We start from the raw sequence: 24357 nt of genomic DNA, 5'->3' as shown, positions 1-24357 counted from the left end.
TTATATTATTTCGCATGCCTGAATTATCTGGATTGCCTGTCAAAATCAATTAAATGAAATAAAGATCTGCTTCATTTCATTCACTCTTTGTCAACCCAATATGGAAAATCCCTTTTCTCCTCACTCTAAGGGGATAGCAATTCAATTTTTAAGGTTTAGAATTATTTTTAATTCTCTTTTAACGCGAGAGAAATTTGAAACCATTGGCTATGTTTATAATAAAATGTAAATATTTGTATTAGTAGTGAAAGGTGATTCAAGAATTGGTGACTAGGACAGATGGATGTTTGTCTGTGTATATGTTTAGCTTATAAACTATGGGATGTTTATAGGAGAGATTTACAGCTAAGGTTTTGCCACATCCCAAGATATATTAAAATACATTGAGAATTAGGAAATTCTCAAAACCAAATGAATTTAAATTTGATTTAGGTTTTAAAAAATCATATAGGAATTAGGGAGTGGAGATATAGCAAAATCAAATAAAAATTATGTACATAAAATTATCATATACATTGAAAACGTAACTGCCATTGATTTATGCAAGTATAATAGCAAGTATTTTTCTTGATAGGACACATTTAGAGAATAACATATCACAAATGCAAACTTCTCTTTATATTAAAAAAACTTACATTCTGGAAATATTGGGCAGACTAGAAAATGCGTGACTTGGAATGGTTCTCAGGCGAGTCTCAATAAGCTTCCTGTGAAAATAACAATTACACAATTAGAGTTTTAATCTTTGGGCCTTTCTAATAATTCACCTTAATTATAAAAACACATTATTAAAAAGCATGACTGTTTTTACATATGTTTCCTTACACATAATCAACAAAAAAATACTCAGCAAACATACCAAAGAACCATATGTATACATTTTTTCTCCCAATAAGAATTGAGTGTGAGATTCAGATGCAGAAAATAAATCATCAAACCTCATCTATGAATTAGCAGTAAACTAATACGTCTTGCCTCGCATCACACTTTATTTGTTAACTGAAGGGCAACATTTCTTGGGGGTCTTTTTATTGAATTGAAAAAATGTGATTATTTTACCTTTTACGTTAGGTTTGGGGGTACATGTGCAAATTTTTATATAGGTAAACTTGTGTCACAGGGTTTTTTTGGTAATGATTATTTCATCACCCAGGTATTAAGCCTAGTACCCAACAGTTACTTTTTTCTGCTCCTTTCCCTCCTCCCACCCTCCGCCTTCAAGTAGGCCCCAGTGTCTGTCTGTTCTCTTTTTGTCTGTGAGTTCACATCATTTAGCTGTCGCTTATAAGTGAGAACATGTGGTATTTGGTTTTCTGTTCCTCTGTCAGTTTGCTGAGGATAATGACCTCCAGCTCCATCCAAGTCCTTGCAAAGGACATAGTCTTGTTCTTTTTTATGGCTGCATAATATTCCACGGTGCATATGTACCATGTTATCTTTATCCAATCTGTCGCTGATAGACATTTAGATTGATTCCATGTTTTTGCTATTGTGAAAAGTGTTGCAATGAACATTCGTGTGAACAACATAATATATTCATAAGTATATTAAGGCTACTGAATTTATAACATGCACTTGTCAATGGAAATGTCTTGGAATGCTATCAGAATATATATTAAGTACATATTAAAAAGAATTAAATGCATGTTTTAAATCTTAAGGGTTAAAAATAGTGGCATGGTTACTACCTTCTCCACAACTAAAAGTCTCCTCAATCATATCTTGATCTTATCATCTACATGCTGCAGTCTGGAAATAACTGATTGGCAAGGAGCAAATTCTTCCTCAGAATCTTAAGACATCTTTGTTGGATTTGCACCTTAAAGGTGTGACTTTTCCTCCAGTTTGCTTTTTTGGAGACTCTTCAGAAGGTGGAGACTGTTCTTATTATACATAATGAAACACCTTCATGCATTCCAGTATGCCTCTCCACCTAGGCACTCCATTTCTTGAGTTATGCTCTTTACTATAGCTACTACTTGAGAATCTTGTATGGAAAACAGTGTGCATAGTGTAATAACTTGGCAAAAAGACAATGCCTTAAACACTGCTCAGCTTCTCCATGTGTCTGTTTTTGCCATTTAATCACACTAGTAATCACACATCATCCAGTTAGTACCTCATTTATAGATATTAGAATAACATTGTGTATATTTTCTTCTCTAAGTTGAGGGGTTACTTCTCAACAATCTATTTCCTTGGTCTATGCTTTCTTTGAATTATTCATTTTTGCAACGATTAAAATATATCTGTAACTTGCCTAATCAAAGCATCAGTAAGACCAAATTAATTGGTAAAAGGACCTATTAAAATGGATGGAGGGAGGTGATGTGAATGACAAAAGAATAAATCTTCAGCTCTTTCCAACCTCTGGTGTTTCACCATGAAGCCCAATGTTGCCTTAATATTATTTCAGAAATTCAGGTCCCATAAATTACTTGTTCTCCTTTGAAGGCCTCCTACTTATATTTCCTTAATTGAGTTATCCAGATTCTGAAGCTAAAAAGATATGAGAAGAACAAGTCATTCTACCAAATTCTCTGTATAAAATTGGGCCATGCCAAAGGAAAACAAAAGATACACACCTGTTGAGTATCACCCAAGGCAACTGAGTTTAAGCTCAAAGATAGTCTTTCTCATAGAGCTGTCATAAGGCAAATATTTTGCGGGCATATTTATGGTAAGATTTTAGGTAATATGGGTCTAAACTGTAACTTTCACTGACTAAAATTTTTTGAGTTTAGCCCGTGTTCAAAAGTAAATAATGTATATAAAATTAAATATAAAACTAGAATAAGATTACAATGGTTTCTAAGAAATTGAACAACTCAATAAAGCAAATAATCCTATTAAAATGGGCAAATGATGTGGATAGACACTTCTCAGAAGAAGACATATAAATGGCCAACAGATATATATAAAAATGCTCAACATCACTACTCAACAGGGAAATGCAAATTAAACCACGATGAGATATCACCCTGCACCTGTAAGAATGGCTATCATCAGAAAGGTGAATGCTAGCTAGTGTTGGCAAGGATGTAGAGAAAAGGGAACCTTCACACACTGTGTTGTGGAAATGTGAATTAGTACAACTATTTTGGAAAAAAGTATGAAGATTATTTAAAAAACTAAAAGTAGAAATACCATATGATCCAGCTATGTCACCCAAAGGAATAAAAATCAGTAAGCTGAAGAAGCGTCCTCACTCCACATTCACTGCAGCAGTATTCACAGTCACCAAGACAAGGTAAATTTAAAGCTTTCTGGAAAAGAGTCATGATTCTAGATACCATCAAGAACATTTGTAATCCATGGGAGAAGGTCAACATTTCAACATTAACAGGAGTTTGGAGGAAGTTTATTCCAACTTCCATGGATAATTTTGAAGGGTTAAAAACTTCAGCGGAAGAAGTAACTACGGATGTGGTGAAAATAGCAAGAGAACTAGAATTAGAAGTAGAGCCTGAAATGTGACTGAACTGCTGCAATCTCATCATGAAACTTTATTCAATAAGGAGTTGCTTCTTATGAGTGAGTAAAGAAAGTGGTTTCTTGATATGGAATCTAGTCTATGTGAAGATGCTGTGAACATTGCTTAAATGACAACAAAGAAATTTAGAATATTACATAAACTTAGTTGATAAAGGAGAAGCAGGGTTTGAGAAGATTGACCCCAATTTTGAAAGAAGTTCCACTGCATATAAAATGCTATCAAACAGCATTGCATGCTACAGAGAGATCTTGGCACTGGTAGACTACACCGTGTAGTGTAAACATAATTTTATATGCACTGGAAAACAAAATTGTGCGACTTACTTTATCGTGATGGCTTGTAAAGGAACCCATAATATCTTCCAAATCTTTCAAAATTGAAAAAAGGGTGGTTTTTAAGTGTTCTCATCACAAAGAAATACGTAAGGTGGTGTATATGTTAATTAGCCTGATTTGATCATCCCACAATGTATACATGTATCAAAATATCATACTGTACCCCATAAATAAATATAATTATTTGTCATTTAAAAATTAATAATTTTTAACAGAAAAAGTGCATTACTTTACTATTTTTATCTTTATAGGATTGTACCTACCACATGGAGTTGCTATGAAGATGTAATAAATTATTATTAGAAGCACTTATAACAATGTTAGGAACATAGTGAACACTAACTAGATGTTTTAAACAAAAACATATAAATCAGTTTACCAATTTCTTGATGATGAGAAATACAACTGTCACATAGATCTGAATATTCGTGATGGTATGACCAATTTTTCTTTTCAGCAGACTATTTTAGGGAACCATGAAATATTCAGAAGTTTGCCTGAAGATCATGAAATCAATCAAAACAGGAGATGGACCCATTTTTAAAAATGTTCTCAGGCTAAGAGAGCATAGTATTGTTTCACACAAGAAATGACCTTGCCTCAAGGTCCGAACACTGATTTAAGTTTCCTTTCTCCTGGACATGGACTGGTTGGGAATTTCCAGAGTTCTCATCTCTGACTCCACTTTTCCTTTGCATTTATTGCTGATCAATCTCCTGCCTGATGGATATTTTCTTCATACTGTAGAGTGTTATTCTATTTCCCTTAAGAGATTTTATATGTCTTTATTATGATCCATTGTGTGTTACTTTAAAAATTTACTTGATTTCATTTGTTTCTAAGTTCTTAGGGAGAATTATAGTGCACCTTCAATATTATTGGGAATATTTTATTGTAAACTGTGTTACTCTGTTTTCATACTGCTATGAAGAAATACCTGAGACTGGGTAATTGATTCACAGTTCTGCATGGCTGGGGGGGTGGGGGTCAGGAAATACAATCATGGCAGAAGGTGGCAGAAGGCGAAGGGCAAGCAAACACCTTCTTCATGACAACAGGAGAGAGAGAACAAAGGGTGAACTGCCAAATACTTTAAAAACCATCTGCTCCTGTGAGAACTCACTATCCTAAGAACAGCAGGGGGAAACCATCCCCATGATCCAATCACCTCACACCAGATCTCTCCCTTGAAATGTGGGGATTACAATTCAAGGTGAGATTTGGGAAGGGACACAGAACCAAACCTAGCCTTGGACTGCCATTTAATATGTGTAGTGCTTTTACTTGGTATGTAAATAAAAGAAAAAAATTTAAATGTGTCTCTTTGCTCTTCCTCACCCCTCACAAAACCATTTGGGCTTTGAGGAGCACTGTTTAATACCTATATGATTTTCAAACATTATTATTTTATGGATGAATAATCTGAAGAGAGGATGAGTGACTCAAATTCATTTAATAAAGTAATACTAGCCAATTTTCCTGCAAGCTTTTCATTATAAAGTACACATAGAGATGGTATTCTAAAACTACATAACCATAGATAGATTCCTTCCTTCGCTATGCAGTTGTGATCCAGAAGCATTTCAGGAACCAACACACATTTAGTAGACCACATATATTGAGTGCCTACCATGTTCCAGGCATTATGCAGAGTGCTGGGGTTGCTATGGTAAAGAGTCAAAGCTTCTGCCTGCCTGAAGCTGAGACCAATGTGGGAGCCAAACTTTTTAAAATGTCTCACTTTAATAACTATATGCTATGAAGAAATAATACAAGACCTGTGTGAGTACAGTACATCCTCATTTAATGTCCTGGTTAGGTTCTTGGAAACTACAACTTTAAGAAAATGATGTATAACAAAACCAATTTTACCACAGGATAATGGATATAAACAAGAGTTAAATTCCAATGGCATATTTCTGGTCACAAAAACGTCACCAAACTTCTAAATAAAGACCAAAACACTTATACTATTAAACATTGAAATGAATGTGAACTATATATACATTTAAGAAAGAAAAATAAAAACAAGATAATTATTTACTCAATTTTCAGTGAATCAGAGAGTGAGGGCAATCACAGGGGTGGTAGATTCAATCAAAGAATAAATGTTTGCAAAATGAACATTGTCAGAAGCACCTCCTACCACCACGCATTTCAGAAACAAACCACAAATAGAGTGAGCTCACTAAGCACTTTCATACTGCATTGTTTATTGTACGATTATCACGTACTTAAAAAGTTTTTATTTTACAATAACTTGTATTTATTCATTCATTCATTTTCCAACCTGCTTAATTCCAGCTCAGGGCCACTGGTGGCCAGAGCCCATCCTGGCAACTTGGAACAAAGTAGGAACCAGCTTTTGACATCATTCTATTACAGGATACACTCGCACATATACCACTGCACTCATCAGATTGGGACCATTTAGACACGCCAACGAACCTAGCATGCCCATCTTTGGGATGTGGAAGGAAACCGTATTAACAATAGGAAAAGAAAGCCCATTTAGATATAGGAAGAATGTGTGAACTTCCCATGGACAGTGATCCCGGCCAGGAATCAATGTTTCTTTTTTCGTCAACATTATAACAAAATGACCTTATTGGAAGATCTGCTGTATATGAGAAGTCCCCTTGAAAAAACTGAATTCAGCTGAGACCTGAAGGCTTCTGTTTATGACAGAGTCTAAAGGATATTACAGCTTCAGTGAAGGAAGTAGGGTGATGAGTTGAAAGTCAGGGCTTTCTTAACCTCAACTGAAAAAGGGATAATAATATCTACCCTCCTCATTTATTGTTATGAAAAGAAAGCAAGGTAGATATAAAAGCGAACTATCTATTGCAAAGTCCTGAGTGAATGTCAGGAATTATAATATATGGGGTCTTAGCTACAATGTTGTCCATAAACATAGCAGGCATTCAGTTAATAATTCTATATAAAAGTCAATGAACAGGCTGGGCGCGGTGGCTCATGCCTGTAATCCCAGCTCTTTGGAAGGCTGAGGCGGGTGGATCACGAGGTCAGGAGATCGAGCCCATCCTGACTAACACGGTGAAACTCCGTCTCTACTAAAAATACGAAAAATTAGCCCGGCGCCTGTAGTCCCAGCTACTCGGGAGGCTGAGGCAGGAGAATGGCATGAACCCGGGAGGCGGAGGTTGCAGTGAGCCGAGATGGCGCCACTGCACTCCAGCCTGGGCGAACAGAGCGAGACTCTGTTCCAAAAAAAAAAAAAAAAAAAAAAAAGCCATTGAACAAACACGTGTCATCTGTCCAGTGTTCTGGAAACAGCTGTCCTTACAAATGGCAATGTGGGCTTTGGCACAGGGTAACTTTTTTTCTTGGTTCTCACATGCCTTTTGGCAGTTCATAAATTTACCGTCTATCCTTAAAATTTCATAGTGTTGTTAGTGAATTTTATTCAAGGAGAAAAGACTTAATTGTCTTGAGGTACTTTCAACCCAGTCAGAACAATGGGCTAGGCATTCAAAAATAGTATGTATGTATTTATCACCTACATATTCTCAGACATATGGAATACCATAGTCAAACATTTTGGGGGAGGGGTGTGTGTGTGTGTATTTGTGCCAGTTGTTTGTGCTGTTGTTTAGGAGGAAAAAAATAATTTTATTTGAAAAATGGCCAAAGAGCGAGTTCTTCCCATTCTTAATTTGCATTTCAGGTGTCAACACTCCTGCATTAATTTTCCTTTCAGTATGTGTTTCAATTATTATACATTGATTTAAAACCACATATTTTCTACCCACCATGCCTGTTTCTTTCCTTCATTTATGTAGATCCAAATTTCTATTTTCTTTTTGTCTTGAAGAACTTCCTTTAATGTGTTTTGTTTTTAGTACAGGTCTGGTGGAAATGACTTTGCTCAACTTTTGCTTATCTTAGAAAGTATTTTTACTTTTACTATGGGAAGATACTTTTACTGGATATACCATTCTATGTAGGCAGGTTATTTCCAACACTTTAATGATGTTATTCTGTTGTATTCCAGCCTGTGAAGTTTCTGACAATAAGCCTGTTCCCTTTTTAACCTTCATTCCTTTGTAGGTAATGTGTATTCTTTTAAATCTGGCTACCTTTAAGATACTCTCTTTATCACTCATTTGCAGCAATTTGATTATGATATGTCCTGGTATCATTTTTTTTAATATTTATTCTTCCTGAGATTCATAGAGAGGTTCTTGGATTTATGGGGTTAGAGTTTTTATCAAATTTGGAAAATATACGATTATTGTTGCATTAACATTTTTCTTTATTTTTTTTCTCTCTCATTTCCTTCTGGAATTCCAGTTATGTATAAGATAGATCACTTGATGTTGTCATATGGATCATTGATGCACTCAATTTTTTCTGTTTTTTTTTTTTAAATTTTTATTTTTTTTCCTCTTTGGGCTTAATTTGGATAGTTTCTATTGCTAAGTCTTTAAGTTCTAATTTTTTCCTCTTCTGTAGTATTCAATGGCATTAATCTCATCCAGTTTATTTTTCATTTTATATATTTTTAATTTTAGAAGCTCCTTTTAGGTCTTCTTTATGGTTTCCATTTTTCTCATTATGATTATGCATTCTTTTATTTTTTTGAGGTTGTTTAGAAGACTTACAATAGATGTTTTAATGTCATTTCTTGTTAATTACATCATCTTTGTCATTCTGGGTCTGCTGCTACTAACTCATTTTTCTCTTTGTTCTGGATCATATTCCCTGACTATGGAAGTAAAAACATGGTCACACATTTCCCTCTTTGAAAATCTGGGCTGGCTGTGATCATCTGCTTGATTATAGAATGTGGTAGAAGTATGTTCTGAAATTTTGAGATTACATTAGAGGAAGCCTTGCAGATTTCATCTGAGTCTCTTGGAATATTCTCTCTAGGAGCCCTGAACTGCTGTTTTAAGTACAACTTCTCTGAGACTGCCATGCCGAGAGGCCACATGTAGGAGCTCTAATCAAAGTTCCACCTGAGACTAGGGTTCAGCCATCCTTATCAAGGCAGCAGGCAAGTGAATAATGCCATCTTGGACTCTCCAGAAAAGCCCATTTGTCATCTCAATACCAGTGAGTAAACTCAGATGATGCCATGAGAATGATTCAGCCATCTCTTACCCCAGTTCCTGATATACACTATCATTAGAAATGTTAAATTGGTCGTTGTTTAAACTTTTATATTTCACAGTAAATACGTAGCTATAGGTAACCAAAATACCCAGTATTTGTCTGATATTATTTAGGTAGGAATTTTGTATTTGTGTAATTACCCTGTGGGTTTCTAGCTTCCATAATTATTCAGTAAATGTGAAATTGGTTTGAATTTATGTTTTCATTGAAACAGCAGTGATGATGAAAAAAAACCCAAGTGGGAGGAGAATGATGAGAACACATGGACACGTGAGGGGGAATGACGTACACTGGGGCCTGTTGCGGGCCATGGGAGGGAGAGCATCAGGAAGAATAGTTAATGGATGCTGGACTTAATACCTAGCTGCTGACAGGTTGATAGGTGCAGCAAACCACCATGGCACCCATTTACCTATGTAACAAACCTGAACATTCTACACCTGTATCCCAAAACTTAAAATAAATAAAAATTCTTTCACTGAAGAAAAGCCCAGGATCAGATGGGTCTTTTCTTGTTAATTTTTTTCCTCTCTGGGCTTAATTTTGGATAGTTTATATTGCTAAGTGTTTAAGTTCTAATTTAATTCCTGTTCCTCTTTTAACCTTTATTCCTTTGTAGGTAATGTGTATTTTTGTAATCTGGCTACTTTTAAGATGCTCTCTTTATCACTCATTTTCAGCAATTTGATTATGATATGTCCTGGTATCATTTTCTTTATATTTATTCTTTTCAAGATTCATCAAGAGGTTCTTGGATTTATGGGGTTAGAGTTTTTATCAAATTTGGAAAATACATGATTATTGTTGCATTAAAATTTTTTTTTAATTCTACCAAATGTATAACAAACTAATACTGATCTTCCTGTAGTATTTTTAAAAATTGAAGAGGCGACAATTATCCCTAATGCATTGTACAAGGCCAACATTACTCTGTTACCAAAACCAGACAAGACATAAGGCCAGCTCTTTTTTCATCTTTTAGCTCCCACTTATAAGTGTGAACGTGTGGTATTTGGTTTTCTGTTCCTGCATCAATTTGATGAAGATAATAGCTTCCAACTGCATCCATGTCCCTGCAAAGGACATGATCTCATTCGTTTTTATGGCTGCATGGTATTCCATGGTGTACATGTACCACATTTTCTTTATTCAGTCTGTCATTGATGGGCATTTAGGTTGATTCCATGTCTTTGCTATTGTGAATAGTGCTGTAGTGAACATAACGTGTGCATATCTTTATAATAGAATGATTTATAATATTTTGGGTATATGCTAAGTAATGGGATTGCTGGGTCAAATAGTGTTTCTGCCTCTATATCTTTGAGGAATCACCACGCTATCTTCCACAATAGTTGAACTAACTTATACTCCCACCAACAGTGTATAGCATTCTTCTTTTTTTTTGCTCTGCAATCTTGCCAGCATCTGTTGCTTTTTGACTTTTTAGTAATAGCCACTCCAAACTGGTGTAAGATGGTATCCCATTGTGGGTTTTTTTTTTTTTTTTTTTGAGACAGAGTCTCACTCTGTCGCTCAGGCTGGAGTGCAGTGGTGCGATCTCGGCTCACTGCAACCTCAGCCTCCCGTGTTCAAGCAATTCTCCTGCCTCAGCCTCCTGAGTAGCTGGGACTACAGGCATGTGCCACCATGCCCGGCTAATTTTTTGTATATTTAGTAGAGAAGGGGTTTCACCGTGTTAGCCAGGATGGTCTCAATCTCCTGTCCTCATGATGCGCCCACCTTGGCCTCCCAAAGTGTTGGGATTACAGGCTGAACCACTGTGCCCGGCCTCATTGTGGTTTTGATTTGGATTTTTCTAATGATCAGTGATGTTGAGTTGTTTTTCATATGATTGTTGGCCCCATGTATGTCTTCTTTTGTGAAGTGTCCATTCCTGTCCTTTGCCCACTTTTTAATGAGATTGTTTGTTTTTTGTAAATTTAAGTTCCTTGTAGATTCTGGATATTAGACCTTTGTCAGATGAATAGATTCCAAAATTTTTCTCCCATTCTGTTGGTAGTTTGTTCACTCTGATGATAGTTTCTTTTGCTGTGCAGAAGCTCTTTACTTTAATTAGATCCCATTTGTCAATTTTTGCTTTTGTTGTAATTGCTTTCGGTGTTTTTGTCATGAAATCTTTGCCTGTGTGTATGTCCTGAATGGTACTGCCTGGATTTTCTTCTAGGATTTTTATAGTTTGGGATTTTACATTTAAGCCTTTAATCCATCTTGAGTTAATTTTTGTATATGGTGTAAGGAAGGGATCCAGTTTCAATTTTTTGCATATGGCTGGCCAAGTCTCTCAGCACCATTTATTAAATAGGGAATCATTTCTCCCTTGCTTGTTTTTGTCAGGTTTGTTGAAGATCAGATGGTTGTAAGTGTGTGGTCTTATTTCTGAGTTCTTTTTCCTGTTCCGTTGGTCTACATGTCTGTTCTTGTCCCAGTACCATGCTATTTTCATTATTGTAGCCTCGTAATGTAGTTTGAAATTAGGTAGCGTGATGCCTCCAGCTTTGTTCTTTTTGCTTAGGATTGTCAGTTATTTGGGCTCTGTTTGATTTCATATTAATTTTAAAATAGTTTTCCCTAATTCTGTGTAGCATGTCAATGGTAGTTTAGTGGGAATAGCATTGAATCTATAAATTACTTTGGGCAGTATGACCATTTTCACAATATTGATTCTTTCTATCCATGAGTATGGAATGTATTTCCATTTGTTTGCCACTATGATTTCTTTGAGCAGTGGTTTGTAGTTCTCCTTGTAGAGACTTTACACCTCCCTGGTTAGGTGTATTCTTAGGTATTTTATTCTTTTGTAGCAGATGTGAATGGGAGTTCATCCATGATTTGACTCTCTACTTGACTGTTGTTTGTATTCAGGAATGCTAGTGATTTTTGAACATTGATTTTCTATCCTGAAAATTTGCTGAAATTGCTTATCAACTTAAGAAGTTTCTTGGCTGAAACTATGGGGTTTTCTAGATATAGAATCATGTTATCTATGAAGATAATTTGACTTCCTCTCTGTATCTGAATACTCTTTTTTTCTTTCTCTTGCCTGATTGCCTTTGCCAGAACTTCCAATACTATGTCGAATAGGAGTGGTGAGTCCTTGTCTTGTGTCAGTTTTCAAGGGGAATACTTCCAGCTTTTGCCTATTCAGTTTGATATTGGCTATGGGTTTGTCATATATGGCTCTTATGTTTATTTTTTACCGACACATTATAATTGTACATATTTATCAGGTACAAGGTGAAGTTTCAGTACATGTATACTTGTGTAATGACCAAATCAGGGTATTTAGCATATCAATCACCTTATACATTTATCATTTCTTTGTTGTGAGAACATTGAAAACGCTCTATGCTAGCTATTTTGAAATATACAATGCAATATTGTTAACTGTAGTCACGCTACTGTACAACAGAACACAGAACTTATTTCTTCTATCTAACTGTAACTTTGTACCCATTGACTAATGTCTCCCCATCCTCCTCTTACCCCTACATTCTTCTGCCTCTGGTCACCACCTCCCTACACTCTACTTCTATGAGATCAACTTTTTTAGATTTCACATATAAGTAAGATCATACAGTATTTGTTTTTCTGTTCCTGTCTTATTTCACTTAACATAACATCCTCTAGATTAATCCATATTACCCTAAATGACAAGATTTCCTTCTTTTTTATGACCAAATAGTATTCCACTGTGTATATTTGTGACATTTTCTTTATTTATCTCTTGATGAACACTTAGGCTGATTCTCTATCTTGGCTATTGTGAATAGTGCTGCAATAAACATGAGAGTGCAGATATCTCTTTGACATACTGATTTCATTTCCTTTGAATATATACACAATAGTGAGCTTGCTGGATCACATGATAATTCTAGTTATAATTTTTTGAGGAAACTTCATACTGTTTTCCATAATGGCTGTCCTAATTTACCACCAAAAGTGTATGAGAGTTCTCTTTTCTCCACATCTATACTAGCATTTGTCATTTTTTGGTATTTTGAGAAAACCCATTCTAACTGGGGCAAGGTGCTATCTCACTGTGACTTTTACTTCTATTTCTCTGATGATTAGTGATGTTAAGTATATTTTCATATACCTGTCGGCCATTTCAGAAATGTTTATTTAGGTCTTTTGCCCATTTTTAAATCAGGTTACAGTCATGCATCACTTAAGGGTCGGAATACATTATGAAAAATGCATTGTAACACCATGTTATTATTGTGTGAACATCACAGAATGTACTTACACAGACCTAGACTGTATAGCTTATTGCTCCTAGGCTAGAAACCTGTATAGTACATTACTGTACTGAATTCTGTAGACAGTTGTAACATGATGGTAAATATCTGTGTATCTAAGCATATCTAACCATAGAAAAGGCACAAAAAATACAATATTGTGATCTTATTGAATCACTTTTATATATGCTATCATTGACCAAAATTTTTCTTTAACTTTTATTTTAAGTTCAGGGGTACAAGGGCAGGTTTGTCCCATAGGTAAATTTGTGTCTTGGGGGTTTGTTGTACAGATTATTTCATCACCCAGTTATTAGGCCTAATATCCATTAGTTGTTTTTCCTGATCCTCTCCCTCCTCCCACCTTCCACCCTTCAATAGGCCCCAGTGTGTTTTGTTCCCCTCTGTGTGTCCATGTGTTCTCATCCTTTAGTTCCCACTTACAACTGAGGACATGCTGTATTTGGTTTTCTGTTCCTGCATTAGTTTGCTAAGGATAATGGTCCGTAGCTCCATCCATGTCCCTGCAAAGGACATGATCTTGTTTTTTATGGCTGTATAGTATTTCATGGTGTATATTTACCACATTTTCTTTATCCATTCTATCATTGCTGAACATTTAGGTCGATTCCATATCTTTGCTATTGTGAATAGTGCTGCGATGAACATATGTGTGCCATGTCTTTATAAGAGAATAATTTATATTACTTTGGGTATATACCCAGTAATGGGATTGCTGGGTTGAATAGTATTTCTGTCTTTAGGTCTTTGAGGAATCGCCACATCTTCTTCCACAATGGCTGAACTTATTTACACTCCCACCAACAGTATGAAAGCTTTCCTTTTTCTCTACAACCTCACCAGCATCTCTTATTTTTTTTTTTACTTTTTAATAATAGCTATTCTGACTGGTCTGAGATGGTATCTCATTGTGATTTTAATTTCCATTTCTTTAATGCTCAGTGATGTTGAGCCTTTTTTCATATGATCATTGATTGGCCGGATGTATCTTATTTTGAGAAGTTTCCGTCCATGTCCTCTGCCCACTTTTTAATGAGGTTGTTTATTTTCTTGTAAATTTGTTTAAGTTCCTTATAGATGCTGGATATTAGCCCTTTGTCAGATACATAATTTGTAAAAATTTTCTCCCATTCTGTAGGTTGTCTATTTACTCTGTTGATAGTTACTTTTGCTGTGCTGAAGGTCTTTAGTTTACTTAGATCCCATTTATCATTGACCAAAATGTTATGTGGAACATGACTGTATTTGTTTTTTTGCTATTGAGTTGTTCGGGTTTCTTTTGTATTCTGTATATTAACCCTTTATTAGATGTATACTTTGCAAATATTTTCTCCCATTCTGTATGTCGTCTTTTCACTTTGTTAACTGTTGACTTTGCTGTGCAGAAGTTTTTAGTTTGATGTAATCCCATTTATCAATTTTTGCCTTTGTTGCCTATGCTTTTCAGATGTTATAAAAAAAAATCTTTGCCTAGGTCAACGTCATGAAGGGATTTTCCTATGTTTTATTCTAGTAATTTTATTGTTTGGGTTGATTTAAGCTTCTAGTCAATATTGATTTGATTTTTGTATATGATGAGAGATGGGGTCTAGTTTCATTCTTCTACATGTGGATATCCAGTTTTCCCAGAACCATTTTTTGAAGAGACTATTCTTTCCCCAATATGTATTCATGGTATGTTTTTTGAAAATCAATTGACTTTAAGTGCCTGGATTTATTTCTGTGTTCTCTCTTCTGTTCCATTGGTCTATGTGTCTATTTTAATGCCAGTACCATGCTGTTTTGGTTACCATAGCTTTGTAGTTTATCTTGAAGTCAGCTAATATGATGCCTTCAGCTTTGTTCTTTTTACTCAAAATTGCTTTGGCTATTCAAGATGTTTTGTGGTTTCATATGAATTTAGGATTTTTTTCTATTTCTTTGAAAAAATGTCATTGGAATTTTGATAAGGATTTCATTGAATCTGTAGATCCTTTGGGAGTAGTGCAGACATTTTAATATTAATTCTTCTAATCAATGAACTCAAGATATCTTTATCAATTTACTTGTGTCCTCTTCAATTTCATCATCAACGTTTTATAATTTCCATTGTAGAAATTTTTCACCTTCTTGGTTAAATTTGTTCCTAAGTATCTTTTTTCTTGTAACTGTTGTAAATGGGATTGCTTTTTTGGTTTATTTTTCAGATAGTTTATTATTGGCACATAAAAGTGCTACTGATTTGTGTATGTTGATTTTGTATCCTACCACTTTACTAATTTTGTTTATTAGTTCTAATAGTTTTATGGTGGAGTCTTTAGTGTTTTTTATATATAAAAATATGTTATATGAAAACAGGGACAGTTTGAGTTCCTGCTTTTCCATTTGGATAGCCTTTATTTCTTTCTCTTGCCTAATTGCTCTGGGTAGGACTTTAAGTATTATGTTGAATGAAAGTGTTGAGAGTGGGCATGCTTGTCTTGTTCCAGATCTTAGAGGAGAAGCTTTCAACTTCTCCTTGTTCAGTATGATGTTAGCTGTGGAATTATCATATTTGGCCTTTATCGTGTTAAGGTATGTTCCTTCTATACCTAATTTGTTGAGAGATTTATCCTGAAGGAATTTTAAATTTTATCAAATGCTTTTTTTTTTGCATCCATTTTGTCATTGATTCTATTAATGTGATGTATTATGCTTATTGATTTGCATATGATGAATCATCCTTCCATCTCCCAGTTGATCATGGTGAACTTTCTTTTTAATTTGCTGTTGAATTTGGTTTGCTTGTATTTTGTTGAGGATTTTTGCACCTATATTCATCAGGGAGATGGCCTGTAGTTTTCTTTCTTTGTTGTGTCCTTGTCTTGTTTTTGTATCAAGGTAATGCTGGCCTCATAGAATGAATTTAGATGAATTATCTCCTTTTCAGCTTTTTGGAATACTTTCAAAACAATTGGTATTAATTATTCTTTAAATATTCAGTAGAATTCAGCAATGAAGCCATCAGGTCCCATGCTTTTCCGTGATCGGAAATTTTTGTAACTGATTGAATCTTGTTATTCATTATTGGTCTGTTCACATTTTCGATTATCAGTTTTGGTAGGCTATATGTGTCCAGGTTATATGTTATCCATTTCTTCTAGATTTTCTAATTTGTTGTTCATAATTGTCTCTTCTGATTCTCTGTATTTCTGTGGTATCAGGTGTAATGTCTTCTTGTTAATCTCTGATTTTATTTATTTGTGTCTTATCTCTTTTTTCTTTGTCTAGCTAAAAGTTTGTCAATTTACTTTATCTTTTTAAAAATAATTCTTTGTTTCATTGATGTTTTGTATTTTTTAATCTCTATTTCACTTATTTTTGCTCTGATCTTTATTATTCCCTTCATTCTTAATTTTAAATTTAGCTTGTTCTTATTTTTTCTTTCTTTAGTTCCTTGAGTTACAATGTCAGGTTGTTTATTTGATATCGTTCTATTTTTTTGATGTAGGCATTTATTGCTATAAACTTCCCTCTTAGAACTGCTGTTGCTATATCCCATAGATTGAGGTGTGTTGTGTTTCCATTTTCATTTGTTTCAAGACATTTTAAATTTTCATTTTAAATGTTTTGATTGGTCCATTGGTTGTTCCAGGAGCATGTTGTTTAATTTCCATGTATTTGTACGATTTCCAAAATTCTTCCTGTTATCAATTTTTTTTTTGTTTTTTATTATACTTTAAGTTCTAGGGTACATATGCACAACATGCAGGTTTGTTACATATGTATACTTGTGCCATGTTGGTGTGCTGCACCCATCATCTCGTCAGCACCCATCAACTCGTCATTTAAATCAGGTATAACTCCCAATGCCATCCCTCCCCCCTCCCCACTCCTCATAATAGGCCCCGGTGTGTGATGTTCCCCTACCAGAGTCCAAGTCCTGTTATCAATTTCTAATTATATTCCATTGTGATCAGAAAAATAATATGTTTTTGATTTTTAAAAATTTGTTGAGACTTGTTTTGTGGCCTAACATATAATCTATCCTGGAGAAAATTCAATGTACTTTTGAGAAAAATGTGTATTCTGTAGGTTGCTGGTGGGTGAAATGTTCTGCAAATGTCTGTTAGGTCCGTTTGGTCTAGAGTGCAGTATAAATCCAGTGGTTTTCTTTGCTGATTTTCCGTTTGGATGATCTATCTATTGCTGAAAGTAGGACGTTGAAGTCTCCTACTATTATTGTATTGCAGTCTGTATCACTCTTTAGATGTTATAATATTTTGTTTTATATATGCTCCAGTGTTGGGTGCATATCTATTTAGAATTGTTATAATTGGTTGCTAATTGACCCCTTTATTATAGATTTACCTTTTTTGTCTCCCCTTTCAATTTTCGACTTATCTGTTATCTAAGTATAGCTACTCTTGTAGTCTTTTGGTTTCCATTTGCATTGAATATCATTTTTCATCCCTTTGCTTTCAGTCTATGTGTGTCCTTATAGGTAAAGTAAATCTCTTGTAGGTAACATATAGTTGGGTTTTGTTTTCTACCCATTCAGCCACTCTATATCTTTTAATTGGAAAATTTAATTCATTTACATTCGAGGTTATTATTGATAGGTAAGAACTTACTCTTGACATTTTGTTAAATTATTTTCTGGTTGTTTTGTATTTCCTTTGTTCCTTTTTCCCTCTCTTATAGTTTACCTGTGTGGTTTGGTGATTTTTTTTTTTTTTTTTTGTAGTGATAATCTTTGATTTTTTTGGTCCTTTTCATTGTGTATCTGCTGTAATTTTTGTGTGTGTGTGTGGTTACCATGGGGCTTACATTTTAAAAACTGTGTAGTTATAATAGACAATTTAAGTGATAATAACTTAACTTTGGCTACATACAAATATTCTAGACTTACCTTCTACCCCCCAAATTTGTTTATTTTTTATTTTTAATTTTTTTTGAGACAGAGTCTTGCTTTTCTGCCCAGGCTAGAGTGCAATGGTGCAATCTTGGCTCATTGCAACCTCCAGCTCCCAGGTTCAAGCAATTCTCCTGCCTCAGCCTCCTGAATGCGTGGGACTGCAGGCACACACCACCACATCCAGCTAATTTTTGTATTTTTAGTAGAGATGGGGTTTCGCCATTTTGGCCAGGCTGATCTCAAACTCCTGATCTCAGGTGATCCCCAGCCTCAGCCTCCCAAAGTTTTGGGATTATAGGCATGAGCCACTGCACCTGGCCTCCTCCACCAAATTTATAACTTTGTTGCTTACTTTGTATCTTTTCATATTGTGTACGTATTTTAACAACTTGTTGTAGCTATAGTAATCATTGACCATTTTAGCTTTTAATCTTCAAACTAGACAACTGTAAGTTTATATACCACCATTTCAGTAATGGAGTATTCTAAATTTGATAATAAATTTACTTCTACCAATGAGATTATATTTTCATTTTTTTTCATGCTGGTAATTATTTTCCTAATGCATCTGGTTGAAGCACTCTCTCTAGCATTTCTTATATGGTTGGTCTAGCAGTGATGGATTCCCTTAGCTCTCTCTTGCCTAGAAACACTATTTCTTCTTCATTTCTGAAGTATAAATTTGCTGGGTATAGTATTCTAGGTAGACAGTTTCCCCCCCCACCCCCCCAACCTCACCTCTTTAAGCACTTTGCATTTATTATTTGGTTCTCTCTTGGCCTGCATGGTTTTTGCTGAGAAATCCGCTGATAATCTAGTGGGGATTTCCTTATATGTAACTTGATTCTCTTCTCTAACTGCTTTTGGAATTCTGTCTTTAACTTTTGAGGATGTGATTATAATGTGCTTTGGAGAGAACCTCTTCGGGTTGAATCTGTTTGGGATCCTTTGTGCTTCATGGAGTTGGATGTACATATCTTTCCAAAGACTTGGGAAGTTTTTAACTATTTTTTTTCAAGTAACCTTTCTGTGTCTCTCTTCATCTTTTGTCCTATGGAAATCCCATAATGCAAATATTTGTTTGCTTAGTTGGTGTCCCACTAGTCCAACTGGCTTTGGTTGTTCTTTTCATTCTTTTTTCTTTTTGATCTCTGACTAGGTTATTTGAAAAGACCTTTAAGTTCACAAATTTTTCTCTTCTGCTTAATTTAGTCTGCTATTGAAGCTCTGAATTGTATTTCTTCATTTTGTTAAATTTTTCAGTTTCAAAATTTCTGTTTGGTTCTTTTTATTTTTATTATTTTTGGTTTTTTTGACAGTACCACAAAGGCTCTCCATTCGTCTGAATGAAGATGCCAATAAAGGACTTTTACTGTGGGTTTGTTTGCTGCATTCAAATTACACAATGTAAGGGGTAAATTGTACAACACATAAAACCCCCAGCATCAAACAAACAAGCAAAACAAAACACCGGCACTACACATTTCCTCTAAATTCACAGTACAACAGCCAGTTATGGAAATGATGTGGTAGGGAATAAACAATGGCATATTTTCTTCACATCAGTCATTAATATTTATTCCCCTGTGAAGTTCATTGTTCTAATTTTCATTATTCAAAGGGGGAAGTTCTATCCTTGAGGACACCCAAAAGTATGCTATTACATGGCAGCATCAGCAGCATCCTCAGCATTGGAAGAAAAAGCCACGCAGCTCGTTCTCTGCATAAAGTTGTTGCTCCATAAATAATATAACAATAGAATCACTTCACCATTATCACGTCTCCTGCAAGGGTCACCACATGCCTTGTCCAGTGAGGTCCTGAGGTCAGTAGAGTTATAGCTGAGCAGGGCATGAGCATTTCTAAGCGAGAAGGCATGATAGTATGAGAGAAGTTTCCAGCATTGCAACCTTTTGCAGTTCACACAACACTTCAGATAAACTAGGTATAGTTACCCAGAAGAAATAAAGTTCAATTCTTATAGCTTCTTCTTGCTCAACCATTACTTTTCAGGGCTGCTTCAACTCTTAAACTCCAAGAAGCTACAGAGGAGAAAAATGACTCTCATCTGTAGGATTTGAGATTCCAACCTTTCATTCACTTGGCAGATGGATCCTGAAAGCTGCCAGGTGTCAGGCTTTGCACCCTCTCTGTTTTTGAGAATTGGTCCGAAGGCTTTAGTAAGAGTAAGTTGGGAGCTGAAGCACATATATTTGCTTAACTTTATTTAACGTTTTTCTTTTTTAAACCATAGATTCAGATCTGACTATACAATTGCACATATCTGAGTATTTTTTTTCTTCTGGAGTTACAAAGCCTTCATCTGGGGTGGTGTAGGAATGAAATAGAAATTGCCAAAAGGCAAATTATTATATTTTCATTAGAAATTTAACTTTAGTCCTGTTTCTATCATAAGACAATTTTCACAAACACCAAAACTCTTCTACAAAAAGCTATTTCTGGTCTTTCTGCTTTAGCAATTGGTAAAACTTCCACAAAATTTTAATCAGTAGAAAACCATGTAACAAGCATGTGTTTTTAACATGAAGCTATGACTAATTATTCGAGAATACTACTTTTGGTTAAACTTCATACAATAGGACAATAAGAAAAAATTATGAGAAAACAGACCCTTTTTCTGCTTAAATTCACAAATGGCAGAATCATAGGTGGCTGGAACAGAAAGAGCAGGGCCCTTCAGAAACTTCAGAGTTTTTAAAAATGAGTTCTCACTATTTTGCCTGGGCTGGTGTCAAACTCCTAGGCTCAAGTGATCCTTCTGCTCCAGCCTCTCAAGTAGATGGGACTACACAGCATGTGCCGCTGTAACCCACTTAGATCTTCTGATTAAGCTATCAATAAAGGCTAAGAGCACTCAGTCATAAAATCCTTGAATAGACTTCTCATTCTCTGTGTTTCTCTCAATTCAAGGTAGCATGATGTCAACTCTGAAGTTGTTCCTGAAGATAAAGAGAGGGCAGATGACCAAGGCTAGAGCATGACCCATAACACAGCAAAGTGAATGTGTATAAAGTATAAGGCAGCAGCTCTCTACCTCTGGTGGGCATCAGAAATATTCGCGTACCTTTCTAAACATATGAGGGTCTGGACTTCACTCCCTACTTCCAAAGATGAAGCTCCAGGCAGATAGGTCTTGCCAAACTTTAGTCAACAATTGTGATGTGTGCCACAGAGAACTAACTATTGGTACAATGTTTCTGCCACGCATATGCACAACCTTTATTTTGCAAAACTGGAGATGATTTATCAATGGTGCATTTTACACGATCACCGCTGTAAGAATTCCTTTCTTTGTCTACCTTAGCTGCAGATTACTCACAACAGGTATGCATAAATGTCAATTCTCTTTATAACCTAAGTTAGAATTTTAAATGAGCTTTTGCTTTTCACACTTTGCTTCTTTTATGTGGTAGAGCTAGACTGTACTTTTTGACTTCTTGTTTGTAGCTAGTTTCACTGAAAATTCTTCTGGTTTTTGTGTGCTGCTAATCTCTTGTTTTAAAGATAAAGAGAATTGTACACTTTTTTTTTTTTTTAGAAAAAGACCATATGGAAAACATTCATCTTAGCAACTTCTGATAAAAAGAAAAAACCCTGATTTTAACTTACTACTGATTTTTACTAAACTTTTAATCTTTAGTTTATGCAACAGGACCACAATTTCTTTTCCCAGTTATGAACACCCAGATTGTTTCAAACCCTAAAAGGAAAGTGCAAAACATCATGCGGTAGAATTTCTATGCCTTTGCTTCTGCAGTGTTTCTCTGTAAAGGGGCCAGGATGACCCCAACATCCCTGTCTTCACTCTCGGAGTTGTACAAATTATGCTTTTTGATGTATTCTTGGACAAGATCTAGTACAGTAATGGAGGCTCTGGCCCTATCTAAGGGCTCTCCGGATTTTTGTGGATGAGGTATCATTAGTGATCCATTCATTCACCACATGAATGTTGCTCCAGTGTTTCCGTAGCACATCAGATTCATAGATGAATTTCTGAGCAGCATTTCCAGCTTGAGTAATGCATGAGCCCATAGTCTGCCATGATTTGGGTGATGTCTTCACTCTTCCAGAAATTGGCAACACCAAAGGACTCCAGGAAATCTGCCCCACACAGCCGCTTAACCTTTGGCGTACCTTTTGTTTTTGGCTGTAGGGATTTCTTTTGACTAGAATTTTGTCTTTGTTCAGCTCATGGAATTCTTCTTCCATCCAGGCCTTTCTAGTGTAGGTGAGTTTTGCCGGTGATCACAGTTACTAGCCTCCAGTTTATCTTGATAGTGTCTTAGCATCTTGACAGTCTCTATCCACTCCTGAAGACTTTTCCATGTATCAACTTCCACCGATTTGGAATTCTTGGTGGCAAGTTCTGCCATGATGACCTGCTGATGGGCAGGAATGAGTCCCTTCTTCTTGTATGCATCATCAACAGGACAGATTACGCCTTTGACAACTCTGTATTTTCCTGTTCAATTCGTGCAGTCCTTGGCCAGTTCAAACAACCTGAGGTGCATCTTGGTGACAGGACTGAAGGAGCCAGAAGCAAGAAGAACCACTTCAGTCTTCTCTGAATTTTCCACGGTAAGAACTTGAATTTGTTATCTAAATGGAAAACTGTGACACCTCCTTTGTTGTTTTTACAAAGGAAATTCTTCGAACCTGAAGTGTCTTGCAAGGTAGGTGATTGGAACCATTTCGACTAGTGTGTCAACAGTCTTCTCTAAGGTGAACTAGAAAAATGGTTTCATATTCAAATTGTAACTCTTTTCCATGCTTCTGCATTTGACACCTTCCCTCAAGGCATGTCCGGATGCAGTTTTCTTGACCTTGCTGGGAAAAACCTCAGAAAGGCAGTTGAAGGAGAAAATGCCCCCACCCATGGATATCTCAGGCTGCTCAAGTGGAAGTTTGTTTGGTTCTTTTTAATGATATCTATCTCTTTGTTCAATTTCTTATACAGATCATAAATTATTTTCCCAATATATTTGAAATGTCTATCTGTGTTCTTTTGTATCTCTCTGAGTTTCCTTAAGATTCACAAATTTCTATTTCTTTGTGTTAAGTAACTGGAGAATCACTGTGCTCATTTGGTAGCATCATGTCTCTTGTGTCCCTCTGTTGATATCTGCGCATCTCGTGGAAGAGTTGCCTCTTCCTATTTTATACAGTAGCTTCCAGAGGGAAAGACTTTCACCTGAAGATGTATCCTAGGGAGTCAGCTGGGTAGAGTGCACTGGCTTTGGTTCTGGGTGAGGACAGTAGTGTAGTCTCTCTGAAGTTTCTGTAGTCAATGTCAGTGATGCCTATAAGTACCTCTGTGACCTAGGCTGCTAGAGTTTGTGTGGCAAGTTTGCTGGTTCTGGCGCTGCTTCCCTGTGGGCAAAGTGCCAGGCTGGTTCATGCAAGGGAGCATGGTATAGATCCACTGGCTCTGTGGTTACTTTCCTAGGGGCAGGTTGCTAAGCTAGTTTCCACATGAAGGGATCAAAGGGACAATACCTACTTTTAAAATCTGAAACAAGACATCCTAATGGTGTTCTAGAGTACCAAAGTGTAAATAAATAAGAAATAACATAGATTTGCCCTGAAAATATATTTAGTTCTTCAAGTTAAAGCCTCATGTTTTTTCCTAAATCTTAAATAATAATTCCTAGACAATACATAATATTTTTTTTACCATGCCTCAAATTATTGTTCAATTAAAAATACGTTTTTCCATAAACTTCTTTATCAAAATATAAACAAAGATACCCAGTCAGAGCCTAGGGTCACTCTGTCTCCTATGTGTGTAGTTCCTTCAAATGTATGACTGTAGGTTCACAAACTGGATTATGATTTCATGCCAAGAGTAGGACGGTAGCATGGAAGAAACCCATGTTCTTCTAAGCATAATGCTGTGTATGTTAACAACAGGCCAGCTTTCCTTCTCCCCTTCCCCCGATGCAAAAGGGTGAACAGATTTATAAGAACTAGGGTTTATGCAGGGTCATCAAGGGATACCCAAACCCTAGAGATTTCCTGATTGTTTTATTAATTGAGGCAGCCAGTCAGAGCATGCTAGTTCCCATTATACCTCAACTTTTACAGAGAGGTCTAAAGTCTTATCATGTTGTGATTTTATATGTAAAAGGTATTAAAACATGGTATATGCCCTGGCAAACCCCTATCATAATGAAAAAAATGTCATGAACAAAAAGGAATATTTGCTCCATG

General features: G+C 35.7%; 1 protein-coding gene and 1 pseudogene across 2 annotated transcripts in view; both read right to left on the bottom strand.

The window, feature by feature from the left end:
- Positions 1-24357, bottom strand: part of TSHR (thyroid stimulating hormone receptor) — a 191953-nt gene that overhangs the window by 74645 nt on the left and 92951 nt on the right. For both annotated transcript variants that reach the window (XM_037984341.2, XM_073011229.1), the window contains exon 5: positions 636-707. In XM_037984341.2, coding sequence (XP_037840269.2) covers positions 636-707 — 72 coding nt within the window. The remainder of the gene's footprint in view (positions 1-635; positions 708-24357) is intronic.
- On the bottom strand, positions 21782-23277 carry LOC119619101 (nicotinamide/nicotinic acid mononucleotide adenylyltransferase 1 pseudogene; annotated as a pseudogene).

Source organism: Chlorocebus sabaeus, chromosome 24 (genome assembly GCF_047675955.1).
Source record: "Chlorocebus sabaeus isolate Y175 chromosome 24, mChlSab1.0.hap1, whole genome shotgun sequence".
Taxonomy (NCBI): domain Eukaryota; kingdom Metazoa; phylum Chordata; class Mammalia; order Primates; family Cercopithecidae; genus Chlorocebus; species Chlorocebus sabaeus.
Note: the sequence above shows the minus strand (reverse complement) of the source record. Positions and strands in the feature narration are given on the sequence as shown.